Here is a 27,450-nt window from a genome sequence, read left to right as displayed (position 1 = left end):
TTTTGTTCCTGATATTTACATTTTTGATTTTGTATCATAATTATGTATTATGAAGGTTTAAAGTAGGGTACATTTATTTAAAACAAAATAAGTACTTTGGTATTTTTATATATAATATAAAATAATAAACTAGTGTTGTCATGGGGATTTTAGTTCTGCCAATCACCTGCGATTATCTCAATACCGTGTTTTTTAGGTTGTTATTGTAAAAAAGTTAGAATAACTCCGTTAGTACTATACTTATAGTATTCAAATTTTCACCAGACCTTCTTTATAAAGTAATAAGGGATTGTGTGTATAAAAACCCCTATAGCATTACATTTACTAAAACTATTTATGTTTACGCTTAATTTTTAAATTTTTTTAGCTTTTTTTATATTTTGAATAAAGTGTCCTAAAAATATTGTTTTGTTAGTTACCATAACGATTATACACAGAATGACTCATTATTTAATCCTGAATCAGGAAATAAATAGAATATGTCATTCAGTTCAGTAGTTAAAAAGTTATTCTCAATACCGAATCCCTAAAAATTTGGGTGAAAAAAACTAAAACCGCATATACATTTAGTAAATAAGTCATAAATTCAATTTTTTGGACCTAAATCTTCTAAATAAGTCGAGTATAAACAAAATATACTAATTAGGTTGACAAAAATTAAAAAATAAAAATAAAGTTGGAGATAGTAGCGTATCCCCTTAACGATTTTACTGCGGTCGCGGGTGACGGTGATAATGTCCCTTTGTTGCAGCCCGTGGGGATGTTCATGATTTTGCCACGCTCTCGTATACCTATGATTGCTTTGACTTGATTTAGGAGAGATGTCCACGATTTCATCCACGATCACGGGTGTCAATGATGATGTCCCCTCGATGCATAAGAGATATTCACGATTATTTCCGCGATTGCAAGGAATTTCCACCACAGGGGGAGGGGGAGGGCCGCTCAAGTAATTTGGCCTAGGGCCTCAAGTACCCTAAATCCGGCACTGAATATCATCTAGCATAGTGTTCACCGGTTACCTTTCGGGGTGAGCCAACTTTGGAATTTGACATATTTTACTACATTTGCCTCCCCACTATTAACTTCTGTTGTTTATTTTCATTGATCTTACATACTGTAACATGTTTAATAAGGGGGGGGTTCATAATCATAATAATTATAATAATGTGTAAAAACTCATAAAATAAATAAATAAAAATAAATAATGTAAAGAAGAAGTTTTTGGAAGTATTGTGTTCAAGTACTGGTAGGCTGCAAGTTTTATTGATTTGGGGATTGAGTTTGTGAGATGCGTTAGTTTTAGGTGTTTAGAATACAGAAGCTGAAGCCCAAGGTCCTTAGTGTTATGTCCAGATAAAATTATATTTAATTTTTTCTAAATTTGGATTTAATGTTCTTTTTCCAAGCTGGAGTTAACACTAGTGACATTTTTAGGATACTCTATTTAGTTTTCATTGTTGGTTTTTATGTTCCAGTAAAAAATATAGACTGAGAATGAAAGTTTTTAAAGGGATTTTTCATCTTAGTTCTTTTTGGGTGCTTTTCTGACATTAATTCCTGGTGAACTTAAAAAAAAAAACTACAAGGTTATGCTTGAATTTGCAACATACTTTATAAAATTTACAAATGACATCCACAAATTGTTTAAAAAACCATCTTTATGTTAACATCTCTATGACAACTGAATCACTGTTGTGTCTTAACAGACTGGAGGCAGTGACTTGGGCACATTTGACTGCAAGCGTAACAGTTACGCAGATCAAAAGCTAGTGTCGCAAAACCCAAGTGGTCAGAGGATAGATCACATTCTCTATCGTCCTGGACTTGGTACCAAGGTAACATACAGCCCTTTGTAAGTCTTATTTTTGTTAAGTACAGAACTATGTTCTTAATTATTACATTTTGTAAATGTATATGAAACGCTAAATTACCATCAAATACTCTCTCTTGTTCACATTTGTTCTTTTTGGGTCCTCAGATGACAGGAAAGGCCTGGGGGTATAGGTATAACCAATGAATATACACCTTATAAGAAGAGAAATGCTTATTGGGAAAAGTCAGACTGGATTTTGCCTCTGAAATTAGCTTTGCTAGGTAAGCGGTAGCTTCTTCGTCTCCCCTCTCTCTCCATGCCAATTCTTTGTCTCACTCACTGCTGTGGGGTGCCATTGACGCCGCCGCCCGCCAGTGATAGTAGACCTTTTCAACCTAGCCGCCACCACAGAATCTTGCCAAAGTTAAAAAATCCTAGGCTAAATCTTTAACACGGACGTTTCGCTTCTTAGAAGGTTTGTATTCATTGGTATAACTCACGAAGGCCTACTCATGCTGGCCTGAGAAGGTCTATGGGCCCGTGCCTCCTCCTCCATTGGTATGAATCAATAAAAAAAATATTCTAATGCCTTTGATATATAAATACACACAAACAAGTTAACAATGATAACTTGCAGAGTTATGATAAACAATCAAATAAAACATAGATACGGTACTAAGAATTTGCAAAGTTGTATAAAATACCCATTCTAATTTGTGACATGACTTTCATTTCCTGCCTGTTTTTGGGACTAGAACGTGGTAGAACTTTTCAGAAAATGTCAATCTTTATTGAACCTTCTTTATGTAATCAGGACTGCAATCTGTTTTCCCAGTACTATTTTATTTATTTCTCGGGATTGCAGGGACATCATTATCCGCCATAGCACCAAAATCGTGGACATCTCCCCGAACCCAGGAAATTCATGAAAATCTGAGAGAACATGAAGAGATACTTCCTCAATGGCAGCAAAATTTTGATCATTTTCCACTATAGACGAGACATCATCATTGTCAATTGCTTTTGCTTAAAAAAACAAACACTGGCAGTTTAATAAATCATATTCTGAGAACATTCTGAATTGAATGCAACCCCGCACGAAGATCAGTAGTATTTTTCCCCTCATATTCATGAGCTAACTAATAGCATGTGATTAAAAAATCATTTTGACAAAGAAAGACAAAGTAACAGTCAAGTAGCAACATGCTGACAGTCGCAGTGATCAGTCATAAGTGAGAATTGACAGTCGGAAAGACTTCTTTGGGGTACGATGTAACACCTTTTCACTTGTTTTGTCCCTAACAAATATAAAATTTCTTGCGCCCCTGGGCCCGTCCCATTTACTAAATCAGTCTGTACTCATGCACATGCCTTTCCATACCCTTGTAAATAATCGAGTTACAAACTGTTTGCCACTATCCATGAATTTAAATTTAAATATGTTTGAAAAATTCCCAGATTGCTTATTAAACTTCTAACCAAGTTGGTTTAAAATTACATTACTAACTATATCCATGGAACATACCATTGCGAGGAGTAACTGGGAGAGTGCAGTAATGAACTGAATTGATTTTAAGCGATGGCGCGAAACTATTGCTGCCTTGGATCTGTAGTCAGTCGTGCTACTGAATGAGTCCCTTACTCACTGTAATTTTGAGTTTTTTTGTATATAGTGTTGCCAAACTACATGTTCCTTCTGCCAGACCAGACCAATTCCCTGACTCTCTGAAATGTTGAGAGTTGATTTGTATAGATTAGTTGCCGAACTACATGTTCCCTCTGCCAGACCAGACCAAGTCCCTGACTCACTGTATTGTTGAGAGTTGTTTTGTATGGATAGAGTTGCCGAACTACATGTTCCCTCTGCCAGACCAGACCAATTCCCTGACTCTCTGAATTGTTGAGAGTTGTTTTGTATAGATAGAGTTGCCAAACTACATGTTCCCTCTGCCAGACCAGACCAAGTCCCTGACTCTCTGAAGTGTTGAGAGTTGTTTTGTATAGATAGAGTTTCCAAACTACATGTTCCCTCTGCCAGACCAGACCAAGTCCCTGCCTCACTGTAGTGTTGAGAGTTGTTTTGTATAGAGTTGCCGAACTACATGTTTCCTCTGCCAGACCAGACCAAGTCCCTGCCTCACTGTAGTGTTGAGAGTGGTTTTGTATGGATAGAGTTTCCGAACTACATGTTCCCTCTGCTAGACCAGACCAATTCCCTGACTCTGAAGTGTTGAGAGTTGTTGTGTGTAGATAGAGTTGCCGAACTACATGTTCCCTCTGCTAGACCAGACCAATTCCCTGACTCTGAAGTGTTGAGAGCGGTTTTGTGTAGATAGAGTTGCCGAACTACATGTTGCCTCTGCTAGATCAAGTCCCTGACTCACTGTAGTTTTGAGAGTTGTTTTGTGTAAATAGAGTTGCCGAACTACATGTTCCCTCTGCCAGACCAGACCAAGTCCCTGACTCACTGTAGTGTTGAGAGCGATTTTGTGTAGATAGAGTTGCCGAACCACATGTTCCCTCTGCCAGACCAGACCAAGTCCCTGACTCACTGTAGTGTTGGGAGTTGTTTTTTGTATATAGTGTTGCCAAACTACATGTTCCTTCTGCCAGACCAGACCAAGTCCCTGACTCACTGTAGTGTTGGGAGTTGTTGTGTGTAGATAGAGTTGCCGAACCACATGTTCCCTCTGCCAGACCAGACCAAGTCCCTGACTCACTGTAGTGTTGAGAGTTGTTTTGTGTAGATAGAGTTGCCGAACCACATGTTCCCTCTGCCAGACCAGACCAAGTCCCTGACTCACTGTAGTGTTGAGAGTTGTTGTGTGTAGATAGAGTTGCCGAACCACATGTTCCCTCTGCCAGACCAGACCAAGTCCCTGACTCACTGTAGTGTTGAGAGTTGTTTTGTGTAGATAGAGTTGCCGAACCACATGTTCCCTCTGCCAGACCAGACCAAGTCCCTGACTCACTGTAATGTTGAGAGTTGTTGTGTGTAGATAGAGTTGCCGAACCACATGTTCCCTCTGCCAGACCAGACCAAGTCCCTGACTCACTGTAGTGTTGAGAGTTGTTGTGTGTAGATAGAGTTGCCGAACCACATGTTCCCTCTGCCAGACCAGACCAAGTCCCTGACTCACTGTAGTGTTGAGAGTTGTTGTGTGTAGATAGAGTTGCCGAACCACATGTTCCCTCTGCCAGACCAGACCAAGTCCCTGACTCACTGTAGTGTTGAGAGTTGTTTTGTATAGATAGAGTTGCCGAACCACATGTTCCCTCTGCCAGACCAGACCAAGTCCCTGACTCACTGTAGTGTTGGGAGTTGTTTTCTGTATATAGTGTTGCCAAACTACATGTTCCTTCTGCCAGACCAGACCAATTCCCTGACTCTCTGAAATGTTGAGAGTTGATTTGTATAGATTAGTTGCCGAACTACATGTTCCCTCTGCCAGACCAGACCAAGTCCCTGACTCACTGTATTGTTGAGAGTTGTTTTTTATAGATAGAGTTGCCAAACTACATGTTCCCTCTGCCAGACCAGACCAATTCCCTGACTCTCTGAATTGTTGAGAGTTGTTTTGTATAGATAGAGTTGCCAAACTACATGTCCCCTCTGCCAGACCAGAGAGTCCCTGACTCACTGTAGTGTTGAGAGCGGTTTTGTGTAGATAGAGTTGCCGAACTACATGTTCCCTCTGCTAGATCAAGTCCCTGACTCACTGTAGTGTTAAGAGTTGTTTTGTGTAGATATAGTTGCCGAACCACATGTTCCCTCTGCCAGACCAGACCAAGTCCCTGACTCACTGTAGTGTTGAGAGTTGTTTTTTGTATATAGTGTTGCCAAACTACACAAGTTTTCAATGACTGCATGAGACGATGATCAAGTCTACATGAATGCAGGATTCAAGATTTAGCCCTGACCACGGAACACGATGATGATGTTTCCATGACCAAGGGAGGCGATCAAAACACATCCACGAGATTTTTTTTTGGACTTTGCCACGATCATGGCTTTTGCTGGGATAAACAAAAAAAAAAACATAAGTGGTGAAGTTTTGTCATGGTTAGGAGGGGTGGAGGTGCCATTCACATGTACTGCGGGGAGGGGCGTCGTTAAATGTACTTATGCCACTGTGTAGATAGAGTTGCTGAACTACACGATCTCTCTGCCAGACTGAGTCCCTGACTCACTGTAGTGTTGAGAGTTGTTTTGTTTAGATAGAGTTGCTGAAAGCAGAACGACACTTTCCCCCTGCTCAACTGAGTCTCTGACTTACTGTAAGGTTGAAAGTTATTCTGTGCAGATAGAGTTGCTGAACTACACGTTCCCTCTGCCAGAGCGAGTCCCTGGGAAGCCGTACAGTTACTCAGATCATGAGGCAATCTCTGCCACATTCAAGATCACACCTCCCACTAATCACAGTAAGTGATGACGATAAAAAGTTTTTAATACCTATTTAGTCATATTGCAGCAGAAACAGCTTCAATACATGTATTGCAAAGGTAAAGAAGTTATTTTCATCCCTAGGGTAAAATAGAGTCAGCTGCACATGTTGCACTTGTAAACTTAGACTGCTGATTCTTCAGAACAAATTATTAATTTTGGCTATAAAAATATCAGTCAAAGAGTCAAGCACACCTGCTGCACATTTTCATAGCTGAAAAGTTCTTAAGCTGATTTTGCCAAAGAAAAGAGTCTAGATCAATAATAGTATATTTCATGACTAGGAGCGAAAGTGTCTTTGTGGTACGATTAAGTACCACAAAGACACTTTCGCTCCATGTGATGAACAACAATTTTCAACATGATGTGGAAATAACCTTCTTATTGTTACAAAATTGGACCACATAATTTAAGGTTATACAAAGTCGCCATCATTGTTTACATTTCTGTTTTTTATAAACATAACTTGTGGTACCGAGCCCTTGGCCAGATAACATGACCTGCAGTAGACTTAAACAACCTTGCATCAACTGATAATCGAATTATTCGCCCTGGCTCATAAAATATTACAGTTTGTTTTATTTTAACCGACCTTGTTTTGAGAGCAGTTTGGTTTAATCGCCACTTATTCTAGGAATTTTGGCATTTCCGCTCCCACGCTCGGCGATAGGAAAAATATGCTAAACTCTACAGTATGTTACAGGCTATGAATAAACATTCGGTCTCCTAACGAAATGGTTGCTAGTACTGTATCTTTAATTCTGACAATAAGTTATTGTTATATATTGTATTCGTATGGATTTGGAAAGCATCAATTAACATTACTAAAGGTATTAAAATAGGAACTTTTATTGAATCTAGCCTACGAATATAATGTATTCCAGTGAAAGAACCATGTACATCACCATGTTTTGGGTTTATTTATGATTTTTCTATTGTCAATACTTAAGGTAAAAAGTATGCAAGTGTAGTTAATGTTGTACATAATGCACGCATGGCTTCAGGATAGTTATTATATAATTTCAAATTAATAGTACCTACTTCATTTGTTTACTTTTTAGGGATCGACCGTTTTAACTGACCTTTTGAATTATCCAACCAAGCTCTGGTCCTGTTAGGGCGGTTAAGAAGGGGTCTACTGTATCATAAAAACAATAATTTGTATCTAATAATAACATGTGATTGGTCAAAAGTAGTGTTTAAGTCTATTTTGGGATTATTTTTATGAAAATATAATTATTTTGAAACCAATTAAACATTTATTTACAAGTATTTAATTAATTTACATTTGTACAAATATTTTGAGCTCAAATAACATAATTTGATGTTAAATTAAGATCGAGAAATAAATTACTCACCATAATTATTTGTCTTTGATGATTACTAGACCTTAAAATAGTACGTTTATTCCTGCCGAACTTTCACGTCCATTTTTTTAAAAGCATTGTGTTTCCACTTTTCAAATAACATCACGTCAACAGATGTTGAAAAGTCTTGTTGCTCTATGTAGTCTAGCAATGTCTGAAGTGCGTTTCTCCCCTTCTCAAGGCTTAATTGATCTTCTTCAGAAGTATCATCATCTGTTTTTTCAGCTTCTTCGTTTTCATACTCTTGAACAACATTCTGCACAATTTGTTCATTACTCAAATAGTTGTTTTCCTAATCATCATCACCAGTCACCTACTCCTGAACTTCTTGATCCAAGATTTCGTCACCGCCAGTTGATGCTAACTTTTTCAAGTGTTCTACATTACAGTTATCACACAAATCTGATCTGCATTATGTCACATGTATCTGACAGTTCAGCTGCTACCTGGATGAAATCTTCATACACAGTACGGTTGACGAATTTCTCAATATCTGGCCAGGGCTTCCGCTAAGACTTGACAAATGTTGAACTGGGAATTTCATTGTATGATTCATCAGTAATGTAGATAACGTCCTTTATGTTAATGTCGTTTAGAGCTGAGACGAGATTCACGCTGTCATTATCAATTTGCTCCAAAATCTCTCACTGAAATTTGCGCCGATATCACCTTTTGAAACATTCTATAACACCTTGATCCATAGGTTTGGATGAGGCTTACTTAAAATTTTACGTTATACCTTTTAAATTGTCTTAAATAATAGAGCTAGGGCAGTTGCATGAGTTTCTTTTTATCAGGGAAGTCCCATCTTTAATTTCAAAGATGTAAAGACTTATGGGTTCATGTGAAGCTAGTGATAGAGTTGTGAACTGATTTGTGAAAAAGTCACTAGACATTTTCTGCAGATGCTGGCAGGCAGAAAAATCAACATTATTCTGGGATAATCTTCACACTCGAGTTCATGGGAATGTGTTCCAGCATTGTCCAACACTAAAATAGCTTTTTCCGACAACTTTTGCTCTCTTAGAAATCCCTTGATTCTAGGTAATAAATAAATTTGTTCACAAACCAGTCAACGAAAATGTATGAATCCATCCACGCTGACTCTGAATTCTGGGCACGATAAATCACAAGAAGAGAAGAAAGATTTATGTGTTTAAATGCTTGAGGTTTTTGGGATTTACCAATGAACAAAAGTGGAAGTTTATGCTCCCCAGATGCATTGGAGCACAGAGCAACTGTTACACGCTCTTTTTTCTAACTTAAACCCCTTGATTTGAACTTGAATCTTGAACAGAGAATTTTTTTGCAACTGTTTGAAATTCAGCCCAGTCTCGTCCATGTTGTAGATTTTACAAATGTAACCCCATGTCTTATTATCCAGCAGTCTAACCAGCTATTACTTCCTACAAACTCACTGTTTTCTCCCAATTTCTTATGTAAAATCATTGACTTCTCTCTCAAAATTGGTTCCGAAATAGGAGTGCCCCTTCTTCTTTCTTGAAGATCAACAAAACACATCAGAAAACACATCAAACATCTCACTGTCACCACGTTAGGTTTACGTTTTTACACACTCATTTTTTCATAGAACAATATTGTAGTGTACAACACATTGCAAATCACTTGTCGAAACAAAACAATTATTATACTGTACCATCCGCACTGAAAATAATCCACTAGCCATTTATAGGTTGAATCTACTTGCTCAACTGAGTAGAGATTCCATCCAATAAAAATGTACAGGAACAGGAAACAAATAAACCGTGAGAATGCTCAAACCATGGAGACTATGTGTACAGCCATGGGAAATAATTTTGGTGTCGATTCTGGAAAGTGACTGGATAAACTAAGGACCAGAAGTTCCGTGGCCAGATATGAGGGGTTCTTCTGTAGTAAACGCAACATTTATAATGTCCACAAACAAATTATGAGGTTAGCAAACTGAAAAATTTACAATATTTTTTTTCTGTTTCCTATTTGAATTTGAAGTTACCCGAAAGCAATGATTTTGCAGACGATTTACAGAACTAAAAACGGCTGTTTTCGGGACAGTATAATTAAATTTTATTATTGTATCATTATAAAAATTTGTTGTATTTATTATCGAGTTTACTGTATATTCACTGCACCACCTCTTTATTGACAAATTGAAATTTTAAAGAATTAGGCCTATAGCTATAAAATGTGAATTGATTATTGTCTTGGTGGGGTGATACATGTTGTATCTAAGTAAAAATAACAGCTAGTAGCCAAACAATAAGAAATCCATAATTTAGTCAGCTGATTTATAAAGTTAAACAATGTATGATTTTAGGAACTTATATAGCATATCATACAATGGTAGTATGATGAAAAATATAGTCAGTCCATCACTCGGTCAAATGTCTATTCAACCCTCACTTATTTTCCTTAAATTTGAGCTCGTACTGAAAAGTCAATGTAGGTCTTAATGTCATAATATAGGCCTACTCTCAACATAAAATCTTTTCAAATTATTTTTTGGCTATTAATTTTTTTTAGTTTTAATAAATTGTACCCTTATTTAATATTTAATTGGTTTTTGCTGTCACTGTCCACCTCCTCCAGCAAAATAACTGCTATCCCTGGTTGAAAATTTGTTTTAAGATCAACTCTGAGCATTTGAATAAACTCATCATATACTTTGCTTCATGTCTTTTAACTTTTTTTGTAACACCATTACACGAGAAGTTGGCAAATCTATGAGTTTTCTTAACATTCTCAACCCAGATGTATTGCAGGCCTAGCCGACCATGCACTGTCTAACCGTGAAGAGATGGTCACATGTCTCCGCGAAGGCACTGCCATTGTGACAGACGCTGTAAGGGACTTGTACTACACGCGGCTACGCTACTGGAGCATCACCAGCGCCATCGTGTTCGGCATCTCCCTGCTCTGCTTGTTCACCGACCTGCCGAGCTATTACACACGGACATTCCAGCTGGCTCTGGTCGTCCTCACTGCTATCTCCATCTTCTGCTTCGTCATGGCCACCGTGTGGAACAACATCGAGCAGAACGCGTTGCGCAGCTCTGTCATGGCCATGCAGTTCTTGGCAGACCGCGCGGCCGCTCAGGGTGACGTAAGTGCTGCACTCAATGTGTTGTAATAATTTATTCAGATACATGCAATTATTTAACGGTTTTACAGTGGAATCTGTTTAATTCAAACATTGTTAATGTAAACTTCTTAAATTCTCTTTTTCTCTCGGTCCCTAGAATTATCTTCAAATCAATTTTGAAATCTCATGGGTATTTCAAAAATAGTTTTGGATGCTTTTAATTTTTGACTAATAATGAATGGCAACAAACTGTGGTTTAACAAGATTAAAGTATAGAATAAATAACATTGAAACACCTTAGTGTTGAAGTACAGCCTAATACTATTCACCACATAACCCAGTTAAGGTCATTGTCTTCTATCCTACTCCCTCATCACCCATGGCCATAGTGACGCTGTTTGTTTTCTTGGTTGGTCACCTACTGGTCCTCTTTCTTCTTGCAAACACCTGTATTATATAGTACATTGGTGTAATTAAATCTCTAGATATTGTACATACAGCGCTGCTGCCATTCTTTAGCCTTGCATTGTTTATGTAAGTGTAGACACTTTTTACACTTGTGAAAAGAAGCATTAATGTTGTAATCAAAGACAAACCAACCCATAAGAATTTTACTCTTTGATTAAGAAATACCATAAACCTAAGAAATACCATAAGAAATCTTATATAATAAACTATTGGATTTACTAAGTAGATGTATTTTCAGTATAGTTTTGTGCAAAAAAAGTGTGACTTAAATTTTTAAATACTTTTTTATTACCAATCATGTTTTATTAAAACATTTGAATACTTGTATTTTCTACTGGCCCCTTTGTGTTTGAATTATTCAAATTCCACTGTAGTTTAAAATTAGGCTATAACCTTCAGTATCCATTACAAAGTAGTATGCAAATATGTAGATTTTTAAAATTTATTTGACTTGACACCTTTGTAGTAGGCTATAACTATCTAAGACAGTTTCAAAAGTTAATGTAAATTTTAAAACAAACCTATGAGCACTAACATACATATATTATTTCTAATTCGACAAAACGATGAACTGGAAATAGTTATTTGGTGAGTTGTTTGTTCAGGTTAGGATGGACTAACCTAAACTTACCTTTGATTTGCTCGGATAACTCATGATGTCCAAGATTCGCTCGCCTCCATCTCCGTTGCTCCTACTGCTTGGTGGCTGTGTGGTATGACGTTATTTTGTCGACCTATATCCACTAGTACACTACTGTGGTAGATCGGCACATCGACACGCCCAATGTCAGCATACCGACGCACTGATAACTAAACATCCTCTTCAAAACTAAGTAAACAAGGCCTATTCTGTGGCCTAACGAAACAATGATCTTCGTTGCAAAGAATCCTCTCATACTGGAAAGAAAATAATCTCCTGTTTGTAAGCCGACGTACTTCTTGACTCGCTGTAAAGAAATAATGTTGTCAAATACAAAGAAATGAAAGGTGACCTGGAACACTGTAAACACAGCGCAGTTCTATTAATTATACGGTAAACTAATTACGATCGCAAATCTTCTGATAGAATAATGTCCCCAAAGTTGGAATAATAAACGGTGTTATAATATCTACACTAGCTACAATGATCTAGGAAGTATAAAATACCGTACCTACGTATCAGATATGTTTATATATTCGATTACGGTACTAATTTTTTAATAATCGCTCGCTTACATACACACAAAGTATGCTTTTGACCATATAGGTCCAACGCACAATCTCAGGAAGGAGGGTTGTGCGAACCTTGCGCTAGCCGCAGACTAACTAGCTGATCGGCCGTTTCTGCCTTCTCTTGCCATCGCTACGCTAGCGCTCCTCAGGGTGGCTGTGAACTAAGGCTGTGATGCGTCCACTGTTAGGCCGGTCATTGTTGCCGAAAGCGCTCGAGCCGTTCACGGCCCTAAAATAACAAAAACGTACCCCTATGAGAATTTGACCCTTACAATTTATCCATTATGTGCGCTCATGTTACACATTATATGTTTTCTACAGTTATTATAAAACATATAAACAATGGGTAATATTTAATGTATATAAGTTGTATATACATTGTATATAAAGGTGAACTTTTATTTATTATGCAGTTTCATTAATTAATTAACAAATCCAAAGCTAAATGGAATCGTCTCATAAACTAATCAAAACCTAAATAAAATTGTTTCACAAATAACAATCTAGATGAAATGTTACAAACATTTTGAATCAAAATCTGAATGACATTTTTGGTTTGTAATGTTTATGACAACACTTAACAACTGGTTATAGGTTAAGTTCAGAGTGTTGAATGACAAATAACACTGCACCAGCTGATCGATTTAGTAGTGATGCCAACTTGTTTTCAAGCTTACAATATTAAGTGCCTAATACATGCACACTATTTTGGGTTGTTTGGTTGACATACCGAAGTGTATAAAGTAAAATGAGTGTGAGATAGTGAAATGAGTGCAGAAAAGTTAGTAAATGCGGGAATCAACTACTTTGCATGTTATAATCAGTGCAAGAAAACTCGCATTGTCAGGTAACTGTAGGAAAATAATGTTTTCCTACAGTTACCTAACAATGTACATGTTCTCTCACTGATTTGAGAAAGCAAAGTGGCCAATTCGCTCATCAGAGAGACAATGTTAACACTGCCTCACTCTAATTACTTTGTCTCACTCCAGATTTGCAACGTGAAGGCACGAAATAGTGAGTGCGTAACATGCAGACAAGGTCGTATGCGCACGAAATACGTTGGCAGCACTGGCTGTAAATCAGCTGGTCAGCTGTTGTACTGTTGTATTTGTCATCACATTAAATATCATATTAAAAGTTCACTTCTGTGTAAAAATATGTTACGTTTCTTTACCAATTTATTTGTTTTATGGTAACTGTAGGAAAAATATAATGTGCAACTCGAGTGCAAAGTGCAATTGCCTCACTCGAGAAACCATTCCTCACTCGCCTACGGCTCGTGAGTAAGGATTTCTCTCGAGTGAGTCAATTGCTCACTTTGCTCACTAGTTGCACAAATAACTATTTCCATTATGTTTCAATCATAAGTTGAGTTTCCTTCTTTGGTTTGTGTGGAACATCTGTTTTGCATTCAAAACTAAATAATGTTACAATTGAAACACTGACTAATGCTTAAATGTGGTGAACTAATCTATATAAATTCTCAAAATTATTTTCAAGTGAGATTTAAAATAATTTGATTGTGTTTGTAGCTTTGTTACTGATGAGATCAGCTGGCTTTTGCCAGGATCATTGTTAAGCCTAACACTTAATGACTCGTTGATTTAATTTGAAACCTTCAATATTTTCAACTGAATTATGTGTGTCAATCAGTGCATTGATACCAAACCTTTGTAGTGAGTTGTCATACACACACAGAAAACATTTCTATGAAAGAGATCTTAGGTTTCTTTTTATCATTGTAGTGAAATTATGATTGGTTACAAATGTTTCATTGTTATCAAGTGCCAATGTAAATAATATTGTTTTGATGATGTATTTAGCAACATAATGGTGGTGGTTGAGTTATTGATTTGTTTGTTATACTTGTTTTACTTGCTTTGTTATTTAATATATTTATTTATTAGGTAATTTAAGTTGGTTGTATAATAAGGGTTAAAAATATCAACATTTTCCTTGAAAGTAGCATGTGTTGAAAAGAGCTGTTTACGCTGCAGTTTGACAAAAACGTGATTTAAGTTTAAGTGTTTTATTTTTCTTATTCTACTGTGCTTTTTGCTTTAGATATAAATCTTCTGCATCTGTCCTTTTGTATGTTTCACATATGTATGGTATCAGACTTATTTAAAATCATTTAGTATTACTTTAGTATAGGCCTATAGTCTATAATCATTCAATAAAACTAAAACCAAAGAAACTAGTCCTGGATACTTTTAGTCTTAATTTGTCTTGATTGAATTTTCACGTTGTCAAATTTTACAATATTAGTCCAGTAAATCTGTCAGAAAAAATGGGGTTGCTGTGCAAAAGGTCGGGTAGTTCTGATTTTTGGATATGTTGTTAGTATTGGGCCCATAACATAAAATCCAAGTTATCCACCTCGAGATACTGCCGCTCGCCGCGGGGCGCGCCACTTGTTATCGAAATATCAAAAATATGGCAATTCCTATTGTTTTTCACTCAATCTCGCGAACCGTTGATTTTACCGAAAATTTTAGATTATTACATTAAAGAAGAATAAATTTGTGACAGTTTAAGCCCAACAGCATGTATGTAGCGTAAATAATGGTCAAAATACAGACCATCAAAATAAATAAATTTTCCAAAGACGTATAAAAATTGTGGTTTTTTTTCAATATTTCCACAATATAGTTGTTTGAAGCAAACACCGTATTGATTTAGAGAGTATACCAGTTTATTTGCTATTAATAGAAAATAAATGAAAGTATGAATAAAAATACCCCCACCTCAGCAAACCTGCAGACTAAGAGAATTTCCATTTGCTTGATTTGATTTTCACAAACCTTAAATAACATTAGGTTTAACTGGTACCTAGGTTTGCTACAGGTTTGTTGGATTTTGCTACAGGGAGGTTAATATATTATATAAAATAATAATAGTATGACAATAAATAAATAAATTTACCCAATTTTATAAAAATGTGTCTATAAATAAGAAAAAAACAAAAATTAAAAATCTTCGCTATTGGAATAACTTCAGGTTTTTAATTTACATTTTTTAACTTTCTCCGTAACCAATAACTGTAAAAAACATTTTAATGTAATAAATTATTTGTTTTTAAGCTCTACAAAATTCTTTAATGATACAATTGTAAAATTGTATGCTTTGAGGGTCAAAAATATGAAAAACCCGTTCTTAACAAAAAACCCTATAAAGCAACCATTCCCATGGCCTGATCATGCTTCGCGAACTCGTTTTAATAAATGTAGGTTTACATGCCGAAAAACAGACCTCCAAAATATACCTTCAACGGCAAAACTACTCTTCCCAAGGCTGTCAAATGTTTACACATAAACATTTAAGCTAAGCTTTGGGTACAATACTTGCACATGAAAACAAAATAAAACATTTTAACATAGTCAACAGTTTATTGAGGCTGAAATATCAGGCAAATAAGATCTTCCAATTACAATCACTCAACAGATCTTCCATGCAGGGGGTAATTTTTCCACGCCAAGTGCGCCCATCTATACAGGACATGCTGAATATGAATTGAAATACAGGATTGATATTGAAGAAAATTCGCAAAGATCGGAAATTTCACTACAAGACGTACAGACAAGTTCTGGTGTGAAATTTGATCTGATTAGGCCATCGAACAGGCCCTCACAAAGACAATGAAAAGCTCTGGTGGATTGAATCGAGGACGAGGAAAACAGACAAAATGTTGTAACTTGATGGGCACTTGGGATGATCCGTCCTCATCAAATCTGTAGGAAGTTGAGAAATAATATAAAAAATGACGTCAGTTGAACATTAACAGTGAGCAACATGTTGACGTGCGCCATTCTCGCACTGCTCGAGACAACGAAATTGATGAAAAGATTAAATAGTGGTTTCCTCAACAAACACCATTCAAAATAAATGATATACTGATTATTAGCAAATTTCCCTTATAGGGAATACACTATTACAGTAGGTCTTATGGTAAGACCTAGACCTGGGACCGATTTACTTTTTCATTTTGGTATTCCTAGAGGCCAAAAATACATAGTTTTAAGTTTAGTTTTAGTTTTTAGTACAAACAAATATAGTTTTAAACATACCTCACGATACTATTGTTCAAAGGGATGAGTAATAATCATTTCGTGCTGTGTAGAGTGTACTTCAAAGTTTTAGTTTCGTACGTTGGCAATAACTTGCGTACACCTATTTGACCTTGAAGATAGTTTTGGTAATAAATTATAATACAAATAATAACATATTAATGATAAAAATGAGCCTTGCATGTCTGCAGGGCTACAAATGGTTCGCATATTGAGGTGTGATAGTGTTAAATTAACTTTTATTTTATTACCTTTCATTTAATGTATCAGCATAGACTTCTCTATGGTATCAGTCGTTGAACAGTAGTTTGTATCTAGTACAATAAAAAACAAAATTTCAAACTAGGTGAGTTTTTTGAAGACCCTGTATCCAAAAAAAAGCTAAAGATTTTACTAAACTGTATCCAAAAAAGTTATTATCGTCCGTTAGCACGATGATTCCCAAAAATCGTCCGATTTAGTGGAATTTGTTACAAACATTACTTTTATTTGTGAATCAAGAGATAGACTATTTAACATTTACTTTGTTTCGCGAAGTATGATCAGCATGATAAGGCCATAGGAACGGTTGCCTTATAGGTATTTCGCCGGTAAGAATATTTTTTTTTAATTTTTAACCCTCAAAACATACAATTTTACAATAGTATTATTAAAGAATTTTGTAGAGCTTAAAAACAAATAAATTATTACATTAAAATGTTTTTTTACAGTTATTGGTTACGGAGAAGGTTAAAAAATGTAAATTAAAAACCTGAAGTTATTCCAATAGCGAAGATTTTTAATTATTGTTTTTCCTTATTTATAGACACATTTTTATAAAATTGGGTAAATTTATATATTTATTGTCATACTCTTATTATTTTATATAATATATTAAACTCCCTGTAGCAGCAAACCTAGGTACCAGTTAAACCTAATGTTATTTAAGGTTTGTGAAAATCAAATCAAGCAAATGGAAATTCGCTTAGTCTGCAGGTTTGCTGAGGTGGGGGTATTTTTATTCATACTTTCATTTATTTTCTATTAATAGCAAATAAACTCGTATACTCTCTAAATCAATACGGTGTTTGCTTCAAACAACTATATTGTGGAAATATTGAAAAAAACCACAATTTTTATACGTCTTTGGAAAATTTATTTATTTTGATGGTCTGTATTTTGACCATTATTTACGCTACATACATGCTGTTGGGCTTAAACTGTCACACATTTATTCTTCTTTAATGTAATAATCTAAAATTTTCGGTAAAATCAACGGTTCGCGAGATTGAGTGAAAAACAATAGGAATTGCCATATTTTTGATATTTCGATAACAAGTGGCGCGCCCCGCGGCGAGCGGCAGTATCTCGAGGTGGATAACTTGGATTTTATGTTATGGGCCCAATACTAACAACATATCCAAAAATCAGAACTACCCGACCTTTTGCATACCAAAATGTCTTATTTTACTGGACTATATGATGAATACTTTAAAATGCAAGTTTACAACAGATTTCCTTTTTCTCAGGAACTATAAGATATAGAACCATGAAGTTTTCACAGAATATATTTGAAGCTGTTTCACAGAAGTGGTACCAAATTTATTAATATACTCTACCTATTTTTTTATTTTTTGTTTGTCCGTGTCCACCCCAGTGGCATTTATAATTAAATGTAAATGAGATTATATTTACCAGCGAATATTATAAAAAAAAAATATATAATATGAATTTGAACGGATGGTGTTTTTGGCCTCTGGGGACCTCATAACGGAAGAGTTAATCGGTCCCGGGTCCAGGTCTTACCATGTAACCTCTGGTAGCCTACCTAATAAAAAATAGATTATACCTTTTATTGGAAATTCGCTAAATATACAGAGTGTCTTGTACGTAAACAGCCAAACTCCGGTAAATGGTTCTATGGGTCAAAATGAAGAGAAAACCAAGATTAAAATTTTTTTTTCAAAATCGCTTTGTTAACCAGATATAAGATTGTTTCAACCAATCTTTATGGAACTTTGTACGTAGCTTAAGGTAGAAGTGACCCATGTGAGAAAATAATGCTATCTTGATCCAATTCAAAACGGCGGCCATTTACATTTTTAAAATTAAAAAGAATTTATAATTTTATGAAAGCCTTTTAATTAGGGTTAGGTTCTTAATGATATTCACTTGTTTGCAATTAGAGGTATTTCTTATCTCCTATGGAAACAAACGCTTTAATGTTTTAAGTGAGAGCATATTTTAATACTAGACTAAGAGTTACCATTTACAGGTTATTCAAGCAATGTATTGATTACTAATTGAGATTTTATAACTAGGAAGTAGCTTTTCTCAATCTGATGGGTGTATTTATCATTCTAATCAGAGTGATGCAATAAGTTTAGACCATCAGAACTCTTAAACATTTGTTATTTTTAAAATAATACCTAATTTTGTCTCATATTTAGCATTTAATTAGTGCTTAATAAAGTTATTTCTTAAACTAAGATTTAACAATCATAAATTATAATTTGTACTGTTTCCCTGTTTACCAATCGACGTTAATAAACTCAGATTCAAATTTCAATTGTGTCTACTCAAATACCTTGCCAATTCTTTTCTTTAATTTTTTTTGAGATCATACTAAATAAGATATTTTAAAATGAGTCAATAAATATTCATACAATTTATTAAGATCATTTCTCTGATTGTAGTATATTTTTTACATCTAGGGAATGTAAAAACTTTGTCGATGCATTTTTTGCAATGTTTTAGTTAAATTCCTTTAAGAAAAGTTCATTTGTAATATTTCTCAGGCTATCTGGATGTTTCGCAAGGAAATGTGTTAGTGTGAGTTAGATATTTGGTTTTCATTTGGTTTCAGTCATACAATCAGGAATCTTGAAAATATGAGTGAAGATATACTGTGTTTGGATACTATAGTCATTTTAAAAATAACTTTTTTCACATTACTCAGCAATTAGATGGTTTCTGTACTTGTAAAACCAACCGAAGTGTGGTAAATAAGGGTCCCTGGATTTGGGATCCCAATCGATTCTTGATACCTAGAAATCCCGGGATTAGCATCTTTTAATCCTGGGATTGACTTGATTACATATTGCAATATTTAATCTACGAGGAACAGATTTACTATTGACTTTGGAAAAGCTTTGGATCAATATGCTTGCTCCCCTCAATAGTGCAAGCAGACAACTGCATTGCAGGGCCGATTTACCGAATAGGCACGGTAGGCACGTGCCTAGGGCGCGAGGTAATTGGCTTTTTGGGGGGCGCCAAAAATTTGGAAAATAAATAAAATTGGTGGTTGTTTGCATGCGATTGCGGTAAACTTCTGATAATCCCTCGCGGCCGTGTAGACATCGTAATCGTCTCCCGCGTTTGCGGCGAGATTCTTACTATTTTCAGCGGTCAGGTCGTTTAGACATAATTATCGTCTTCCATGATCGAAGCAATATATGAGCATATCCCGCGGTCGTGAGGAGATTATCATCGTCTACCGCAAATGAGGCAAAATTCTGATCTTTTCCCGCGGTCGTAAGACATTATCTTCGTCTTGCGCGATCGCGGTCAAATTCTGACCACCCCTCGCGGCCGTGAAGATATCATTATATCATCCCCCGCGGTCGTGACAAAATGGTAATCATCTCCCTCGGTCTTGTGGAGATCATCATCCTCTTCCGCAAATTAGGTAAAGTACTGAACTTTTCCCACGATCGTTTGGCCATTATCATCGTCTTCCGTGATCGCGGCAATATTCTGATCATCCCTTGCGGCCGTGTAGAAATCATTATTGTATTCCCGGCGGTCCTGTAGACATCGTAATCGTCTCCTGCAATTGTGGAAAAATTGTAATCATCCCCTGTGGACATATGGAGATCGTCGTCTTCCGTGAATGAGGCAAAATTCAGATTTTTTCCCGCGGTCATGTGGACATTATCACTCTTTCGCGCGATCGTGACATAATTCCGATCGTCCCTCGCGGCCGTGTAAATCATTATTGTATCTCCCGCGGTCCTGTAGACATCGTAACCATCTCCCGCGGTCGTGTATACATGGTAATGGTCTCCCGCGATTGCAGCAAAATGTTAATCATGTTCCGCAGTTGTGTGGAGATCATCATCGTCTTCCGTGATCGCGGTACAATTCTTGATGTTTCGCGCGGTCGTGTGGACATTATCATCGTCTTCCGTGATCGTGGCAATATTCTGAATATTTCGCGGCCGAGTGTAGACATATTATCGTCTCCCGCGGTCACAGAAACTGTTGTCATGCACGATCACGGTAATTTGAAAACTCCAGGTAGAAATACAAAATTCACACATAATTCCCGCGGTTCATAAAATTCCCGCATGATTCCCGGATATCCCGGTCGGTGGACACCCTTATATATATATTGCAAAGGGGCGCTACTACTAGTTGTGCCTAGGGCGCTAACAGGGTCAAAAACGGGCCTGCTGCATTGTACACCTAGTTTCACTTAGAAATACGACACAATTGCACAGTTTAACATTTGAAAGGCCAGTTTTAAACATTAGAGCACTGCTCATTTAAAATAGCTTAAAAGTTAAAATAATACAATCCCGGGTTCGGCTTGGAAACTCCAGAATTCCCAGGATTGTATTAAAGCCCCAGGAATGAGACCCCTAGCAGTAAAGTTACCACATTCTTTCAGAAAGACATAACTATGAATGAGTTTCTTCTGTACCTAGCCTCTAAACCTAAATGAAGCCATACCATAAATTTTACCTATACATCTTTGGACATTCACATTGCTATTACACAATAAATATATTGGAAAGGCTCAAAAACGTTACCTTTGCTTTAAAAAAGGTGAAAATTATGTTCAAAAGTTGTGTTAAATACTGTAGTGTTCAAATTTTAGGTATGGGTTGTGCTTTACTAACCCTGTATATATGTTGCTGGTAGTGCGGCTAAGAGTGTAGTACACCACTCATAAGGGAAGGTGTTTACGGTACTGGCATGAAATCTGCGGAACTATCCGCTCATAAGTGCTCACCTACTTCCTGGCCTTGTGGTGTCTTCTATTTGTTTAGTTCACTATGAAACTTATAAGAGTATTTAAATCCTTCTTTCTGTCTGTTTTAATGATTTTAGCATGGGTATTTATTTTGTTTTGCTGAATTAATTATGTGATGATATAATTTTTATTTTTTTAATTGTGCTTATTTAAGCTGACTGTTATGTCTCTATCAGCTTTTCCTTGAACTTGGAGCACAAGATATGGGACGAAGAAGATTGCCTTTTACAATATCTCATTAAAGGTAAGCGTCTAGTTTTATTTTTCTTTAACTGCCACTCCTTCTTTGTTTGAATTTCATTTTTGGTGATGGTGAGTTTATGTTATTTGGTCTAAAACATTATTCCAGACAATTCCCATCATTCATCCCCATTTTTACATTCAAAATAGTAAGTTAGTTGTAATATATTTGTCCTATAGCAGTGTTTCCCAACCTGTGTTACCTGTACCACTATGTTTCCACTGAGTATGTTTTATTCAACAAAACATTAGAATGAGAACGAGATTATTTTGATGGTAAAGAAGATAAAATGGTAAAAAATAAGTGACTTGTTAAAATAATAACACTCAACAAATACAGGTGGGATTAAAACTCTTGCGCTTGGTGGTTATCTGTCAATTGCATTAAGACCATTGAAAAGCTGTGTACGAGGAGTTGGTTAGTGATAACGGTCCCAATTTTGTCAGTGGTAAATTAAGAGAGTTTCTGAGCAACAACGGTATTAAGTTTACTCTGTCACCCCCGTACCATCCTGCCTCGAATGGGGCTGCAGAAAGATTTGTGCAAGAAGTCAAGAAACACCTTTTAAAGACAGGTTATGGCTAATGTTTCTGAGACCATTAATTTACAGCATAAATTGGATAATTTACTCTTTGCATTTCGCAACACACCTAGTACTGTCACTTGTGTTATTTACCACCAATCATATTATTTTCCGTGTAACAACCTCTCCTCTTAGAATGGCCGGTTTTAATTGGATAATTGAGATTCTACCTTGATGTAATAGACTAGAGTATACATTACTAGTCCGGGAAATAGAATATAGATCAAATCAAATCATTCTTTGATGTTAACCATACGAGTATTACAGTAAAGTAAATTTTGGAAAAGAGACATGATATCTTTTGTCATACTACACCAAACTTACCTAACAATATAAAAAGCACTCACTACCATTAAAATATTATCAGCTTTTTAGTATTGACATTTTTATGTGATTTTATTTTTCTTATTATATATTTTGTTACCTTTATTTACGTTTACGAAATATGTAAGGTTTTCAATAACTAAAATAATACATAATCATTTGGTATTTAGAAAAATCATTACCATACTACAAAACAAGGTTCAGATTTTACTTAAGAATGAGGATTTTTACAATAGATAATATCATAGATAAAACATACTTCCTTAGTATTGGTTAGTCTATAATAATATGCAATATCACAAGTAAACTTATACTCATGAGTTTACTTATACTTACCAACATTTTCATTATAACTGTAACTTATTACAGGTAAGATGGTACAAAGAAGGAAGAACTCCTGTGATTCAGCATAGTTTTAACTTTTATTTAAAAGAAATTCCATTTAAATGAGTCATTACAAAGTTCTGTCAATTATATATTTTATTCCCTTACTCCATGTATGTCAAATATAGCTAAAGCCAGTGAAAGCGGCTAAAGCGGCGGAATTGTTTAAGAGTATTCTAAGTTTGAGCTTTTAACTTCAGAAAATGTTCTTGATTGCCTATTTTATACTGTACATTAGATAGCTTAGTGGACTATTATTTGTTCTCATTCTGCCTTTTAAAATAGCTGTGATTTAGAATCTTGTAGTTTATATTCTCACTGTGATATTGATTTCAAACATTATACAGTAATATTTTATGGTTTTTACTGTGCAGTATTTATCGTGGACCCCCTATCTTTTTTACACCTCAGGGCAAACCCTTGTCAAAACAATAATAATAAAATGTGTGGACCCTCAGAAGTAAAAAAAAATTTGAAACGAAGGAATGAAAAATAAAGTAATGGATTTTACGTCTTTGCTGTTTTTAAACCCCAAGAAGAAGGTTTCTGGCCTCAATAACTATCTGCCTCCACTTTTTCCAATCCTGTGTGTCTTCTTCATTGGCCTCGGCCTCATGTCTTTAGCTACTCCATCTTTTTTTTTTCTTTTGGAGTCCAAAACCACAAAATATGTGTGCAACATTATAACACCTCAGTACCAATCTAAATAATTAAGAAACACCTCAATAATATCCAAAGTCTGAACTGGAAGTTCTATGTTAGAGGGAGTCTACTGGACTTTGTTTTACTTTTAAAATCACATTCCTTTACCTTTTAATGACTGATTTCAAATTGTTAATTACGTAACTCTTTATTGTTGTGTGATATTGTGTATATTTATACAGTTTGTGTGCTTATGCTAAATGTATGAAATAAAAATTACTTATTTTTGTATCAGGATGTGTTTGCTCATATTTTTGCCCATTATTTTTTTCCCAAGACCTAAAGTTAAATTTATGGTATACCTTAAAAGTCTAACAAGTTGAACTTGTGAATTACTTGGTTAAGAAAAAAAACCCTTATTCTAGGAAACATAACTGTCATAGTTTATATACAATTGTCACATGACAATTATTTTAGTCCAGTTCAACACACAAATTCCTCAGATTTGATATCCAGCCAAGTCTTGTTTGCTAGCTTTGCAGGCTCAGCACATGAAGGTGAATGCTCTTTGTACCACTCTATACCAGAAGCGTGGACCTCCTTAAACATCCAGTCTCGTAGAGATCTCAGCTTACAGTCACACTTCCAAGGGTTCCTGTCCAGAATCATCCGTAAGCTACGTAGAGGCATGAGTGTCGAAAAATCAACATTGACTAGTTTGTTTCCATTTAAATACAAGTAGTAGAGATTGGGAACATTGTCAAATGTTTTAGTTCCAATATAAGTTAGTCCACAGTTTTCGACCTCTACACTTGCAAGTTCGGGTTTATTTGAGAAAAGACCGTCTTCGAGTTTCACCAATGGGTTGTTACTTAATGATATTATTTCTAACGCTTCGTTAAACTTGAATGTGTCCGAATGAAGAGAAGGTATCTGGTTGTAATCCAACATCAACACTCTCAAGTGTTTGAGTGTTTTAAAAGCATCCTTATGCACAGTGGCGATGTCATTGAAACGCAAACGCAAGTTTTTCAACTCGGTTAGATCACTAAACGACTCTGCTGGAAGAGCTGTCAGTTTGTTTCCGTTGAGATTCAGCAGTTCTGTTTGTTTGCTGAGGTTGGTTGGTAGTGAAGTGAGGGATTTACTTTGACAGTTCACCTTCACTCTGTCTCGAGTGTTCTCCATCTTGGAGCACACACAGACAGATGGACAAATGTCTGTCCCTACTGATAGTCCCAGTAGAGTCATCAACAGGAGAGTCCACCACCAGAACATGACTGTAACACAATACCTAGATAAGCGGTTTGGAGATAGCAAAACAAGAATAATACAGAATAATTATGTACAGTCATTATTGGTTAGAATGCTTGTATTGCATTGTGTGATTGCCAAGGGCCAAGAAGATCCCACAACCGCTATGCTGACATGCTGGGTGCATTGAAGACGGATTTTGCAATCCCCTTGTACATGGCTAAGGAGGCTGCAGAATAACAGAGCTACCTATAAGATCTAAAGTTGATTTTTAACATGCTAGATGGACCTCTGCAGAGAGAGGGGGTGCTGCTTAGGGCTCTATTCTTGGATCTATTAGGATCCCTGGAACATCGCCCACAATGGGATTCCTAGTTGGTTATGCAGACGATATCACCATAATAATAACTGTTAGGGATGTCAATGAGCTGGAGGTACATAGCAATGGGACAAGTATTAGATACCATTAAAAGCTAGGCATTCAACACTGACGATGTGCTCTGTTTACAACAACAAATTAATTATAGCTAATTAATTATTAATATTAGCTGTAGTCTATTTTATAGATAGATTCAATATATTGTTTTGACAGCAAAACAGGTAACTTAAATCTTTCATTAGTTAAGCCCCCATACATTAGGCGATTTGTTCACTTGTCGGTGGGTGATTAGATTGTCGGAAATCATATCGCCAGTCAAAACATATTTATTACCCAAGCAGCATTTTTTAGTCAAGTCATATCATGTGGCATTTTAAAGATTTGGCTGATCAGTTTGAGAATGGAACTTGTAGCGGTAGCTGCTGCTGTAATATTATTAGTTCAGTGTTGTGAAAATGAAAAGAAGAAAGAGACAAAAAAGGATTTGGCGCAAAAAGGGGTTTAAGAAAAGGCACCAAGTTAAGTGACATATTCCTTTTAAGAACATTAAGTAATCCAGACGATTAAAAAAACTACCTTAGAATTCCTGAAGATAATTTACGTCACCTCCTATAACATATAACATATGTTTAGTATAGCCTTTCATCAAGAAGGGAGTCACTTGCCTAATGCAGTCAATCAGCGAAATAAGAACGCATTGTAGCTACATCACGTTTTCTAGCTACAGGCAGGAGTTTTGAAGAAATGAAGTTTTCTACTGCAATTCCTCTACAGAGTTTAGGAAAAATAATCTCAGAAACTTGTGATGCAGTTGTGAAGGTGTGAACAAAACCTCCAAATCGACGGCGATCTGGTGGATTGCCAGGGAAAAACTATCAATCAGGAAGTCGCGTGGCAATGTCAAAATCGCTGACAATCCGATCCAAACACCCCCATACATTGGACGATATCTAGGCAATATGGTCGCCAGCATCAAATCGCCCATCGACAAGCGACCAACTCGCATAATGTATGGGGGGCTATACACCATCTTGGTTTGTGATATTGACTAATCAGTCCACCTAAACAAAACAGAAACGTCCTCAAGATTTTTTCCAAACATCAAAACAGACAATTGATATACTGCAAGTGATTGGAGTAAGAAATTTAACTAAAAACCTTGTAAATTTTCATACAGTATTGGATATTATTCATTCATTTTGTAAAATTCTAAAACATCATCAGATTTTTACATTAACAACTATAACCTCTCTTGACGTGTAGGAATTGGAATAAAAGGGCGGTTAGCACAACAAACTTCAAATCAACTGATTATATATGGTACACACTATTGCTTGTCTAATAAAACTCTTAAATAAGTATTCTCAGATAAATTGGTTGTATTTCATAGTTAATTATTCATACTCGCTTGCTAGTTGTTTATGAACATGACCCATTCACTCAAACCTTTAGGGCGGAATAGAATAAAAGCAGGAACAGTTGTAAATCCATTTGTTATTTAAAAATCTACTCTTCCAAATCACTTTCAAAATTAATTAATGAAATAAATAGATACTAAGTTAATCATTTTAATGTTCCATTAAGTCACTCAAGTGGGATCATAGTCTATTGGAACTTTACAACTACATTGCTTACCCGTGAGATGCAGAGAAGCACTGAGTCCAGTAATAAGTTGTGATCTGTGAAGCGAAAGCAATATGGGTGTCACAACTTACACTGATAGCTTACATGACCTATAGATATTGTGCATTATCCATCATATAAACAATATCGGTATTCCCAATAAAAATTGATTTCAAACTAAACTACACTCAAATGTTTATTGACTTTTCTATGAACTACTGTATATCTAGAATAATTTTTTATTTGAATTTCTAATCTGATGGGACTTTCCCAGAACCCATTGAACGTTATTTATCATTGGTTATTTTATACAAACGTTTTGGAGTTAATAGTTCTGTATTGTATTTTACGTCCTGATCTGATTTGTGGTTGTTCTGATATGATGCAGGAATATTTTTGTCCCTAAGGTAGATTTACATGGTAAGAGAATCCTAAAATAACTTTTAATTTTCACACAAAATAGTTCCTAGTAAAAGTTTGCGTTTTAACTGGTTTAAAAAACTGTTCTTTATAACCAAAATGTTGCTGGTGCCACAGGTAG

At 35.8% G+C, this 27,450-nt stretch overlaps 2 protein-coding genes across 2 annotated transcripts in view; one reads left to right on the top strand and one right to left on the bottom strand.

Moving 5' to 3' along the window:
- The window catches only part of LOC128987195 (putative neutral sphingomyelinase), a 49,570-nt gene extending 26,456 nt beyond the window's left edge, over positions 1 to 23,114 (top strand). The window contains exons 6-10 of the mRNA XM_054407938.1: positions 1,710 to 1,838; positions 6,121 to 6,238; positions 10,390 to 10,730; positions 21,656 to 21,723; positions 22,997 to 23,114. Of these exons, the coding sequence (XP_054263913.1) occupies positions 1,710 to 1,838; positions 6,121 to 6,238; positions 10,390 to 10,730; positions 21,656 to 21,721 (654 nt within the window). The 3' untranslated portion in view covers positions 21,722 to 21,723; positions 22,997 to 23,114. The remainder of the gene's footprint in view (positions 1 to 1,709; positions 1,839 to 6,120; positions 6,239 to 10,389; positions 10,731 to 21,655; positions 21,724 to 22,996) is intronic.
- On the bottom strand, positions 23,031 to 27,075 carry LOC128987197 (phospholipase A2 inhibitor beta-like). Its single transcript, XM_054407939.1, has 2 exons — positions 26,922 to 27,075; positions 23,031 to 24,933 (listed from the first exon to the last, which is right to left on the bottom strand). Exon 2 carries the CDS (start codon positions 24,929 to 24,931, stop codon positions 24,137 to 24,139), a length of 795 nt encoding a protein of 264 aa, XP_054263914.1. The 5' UTR covers positions 24,932 to 24,933; positions 26,922 to 27,075; the 3' UTR covers positions 23,031 to 24,136.
- Between the last annotated feature and the right edge of the window lie 375 nt (positions 27,076 to 27,450).

This window comes from Macrosteles quadrilineatus, unplaced genomic scaffold (assembly GCF_028750875.1).
Source record: "Macrosteles quadrilineatus isolate MER2022 unplaced genomic scaffold, UCM_ALF_1.0 Scaffold_2__2_contigs__length_208266976, whole genome shotgun sequence".
Classification (NCBI taxonomy): Eukaryota; Metazoa; Arthropoda; class Insecta; order Hemiptera; family Cicadellidae; genus Macrosteles; species Macrosteles quadrilineatus.
Note: the sequence above shows the minus strand (reverse complement) of the source record. Positions and strands in the feature narration are given on the sequence as shown.

Coding starts and splice junctions, on each gene's coding strand:
- LOC128987197 (XM_054407939.1), bottom strand. CDS start 24,931: ATGTTCTGGTGGTGGACTCTCCTGTTGATGACTCTACTGGGACTATCA.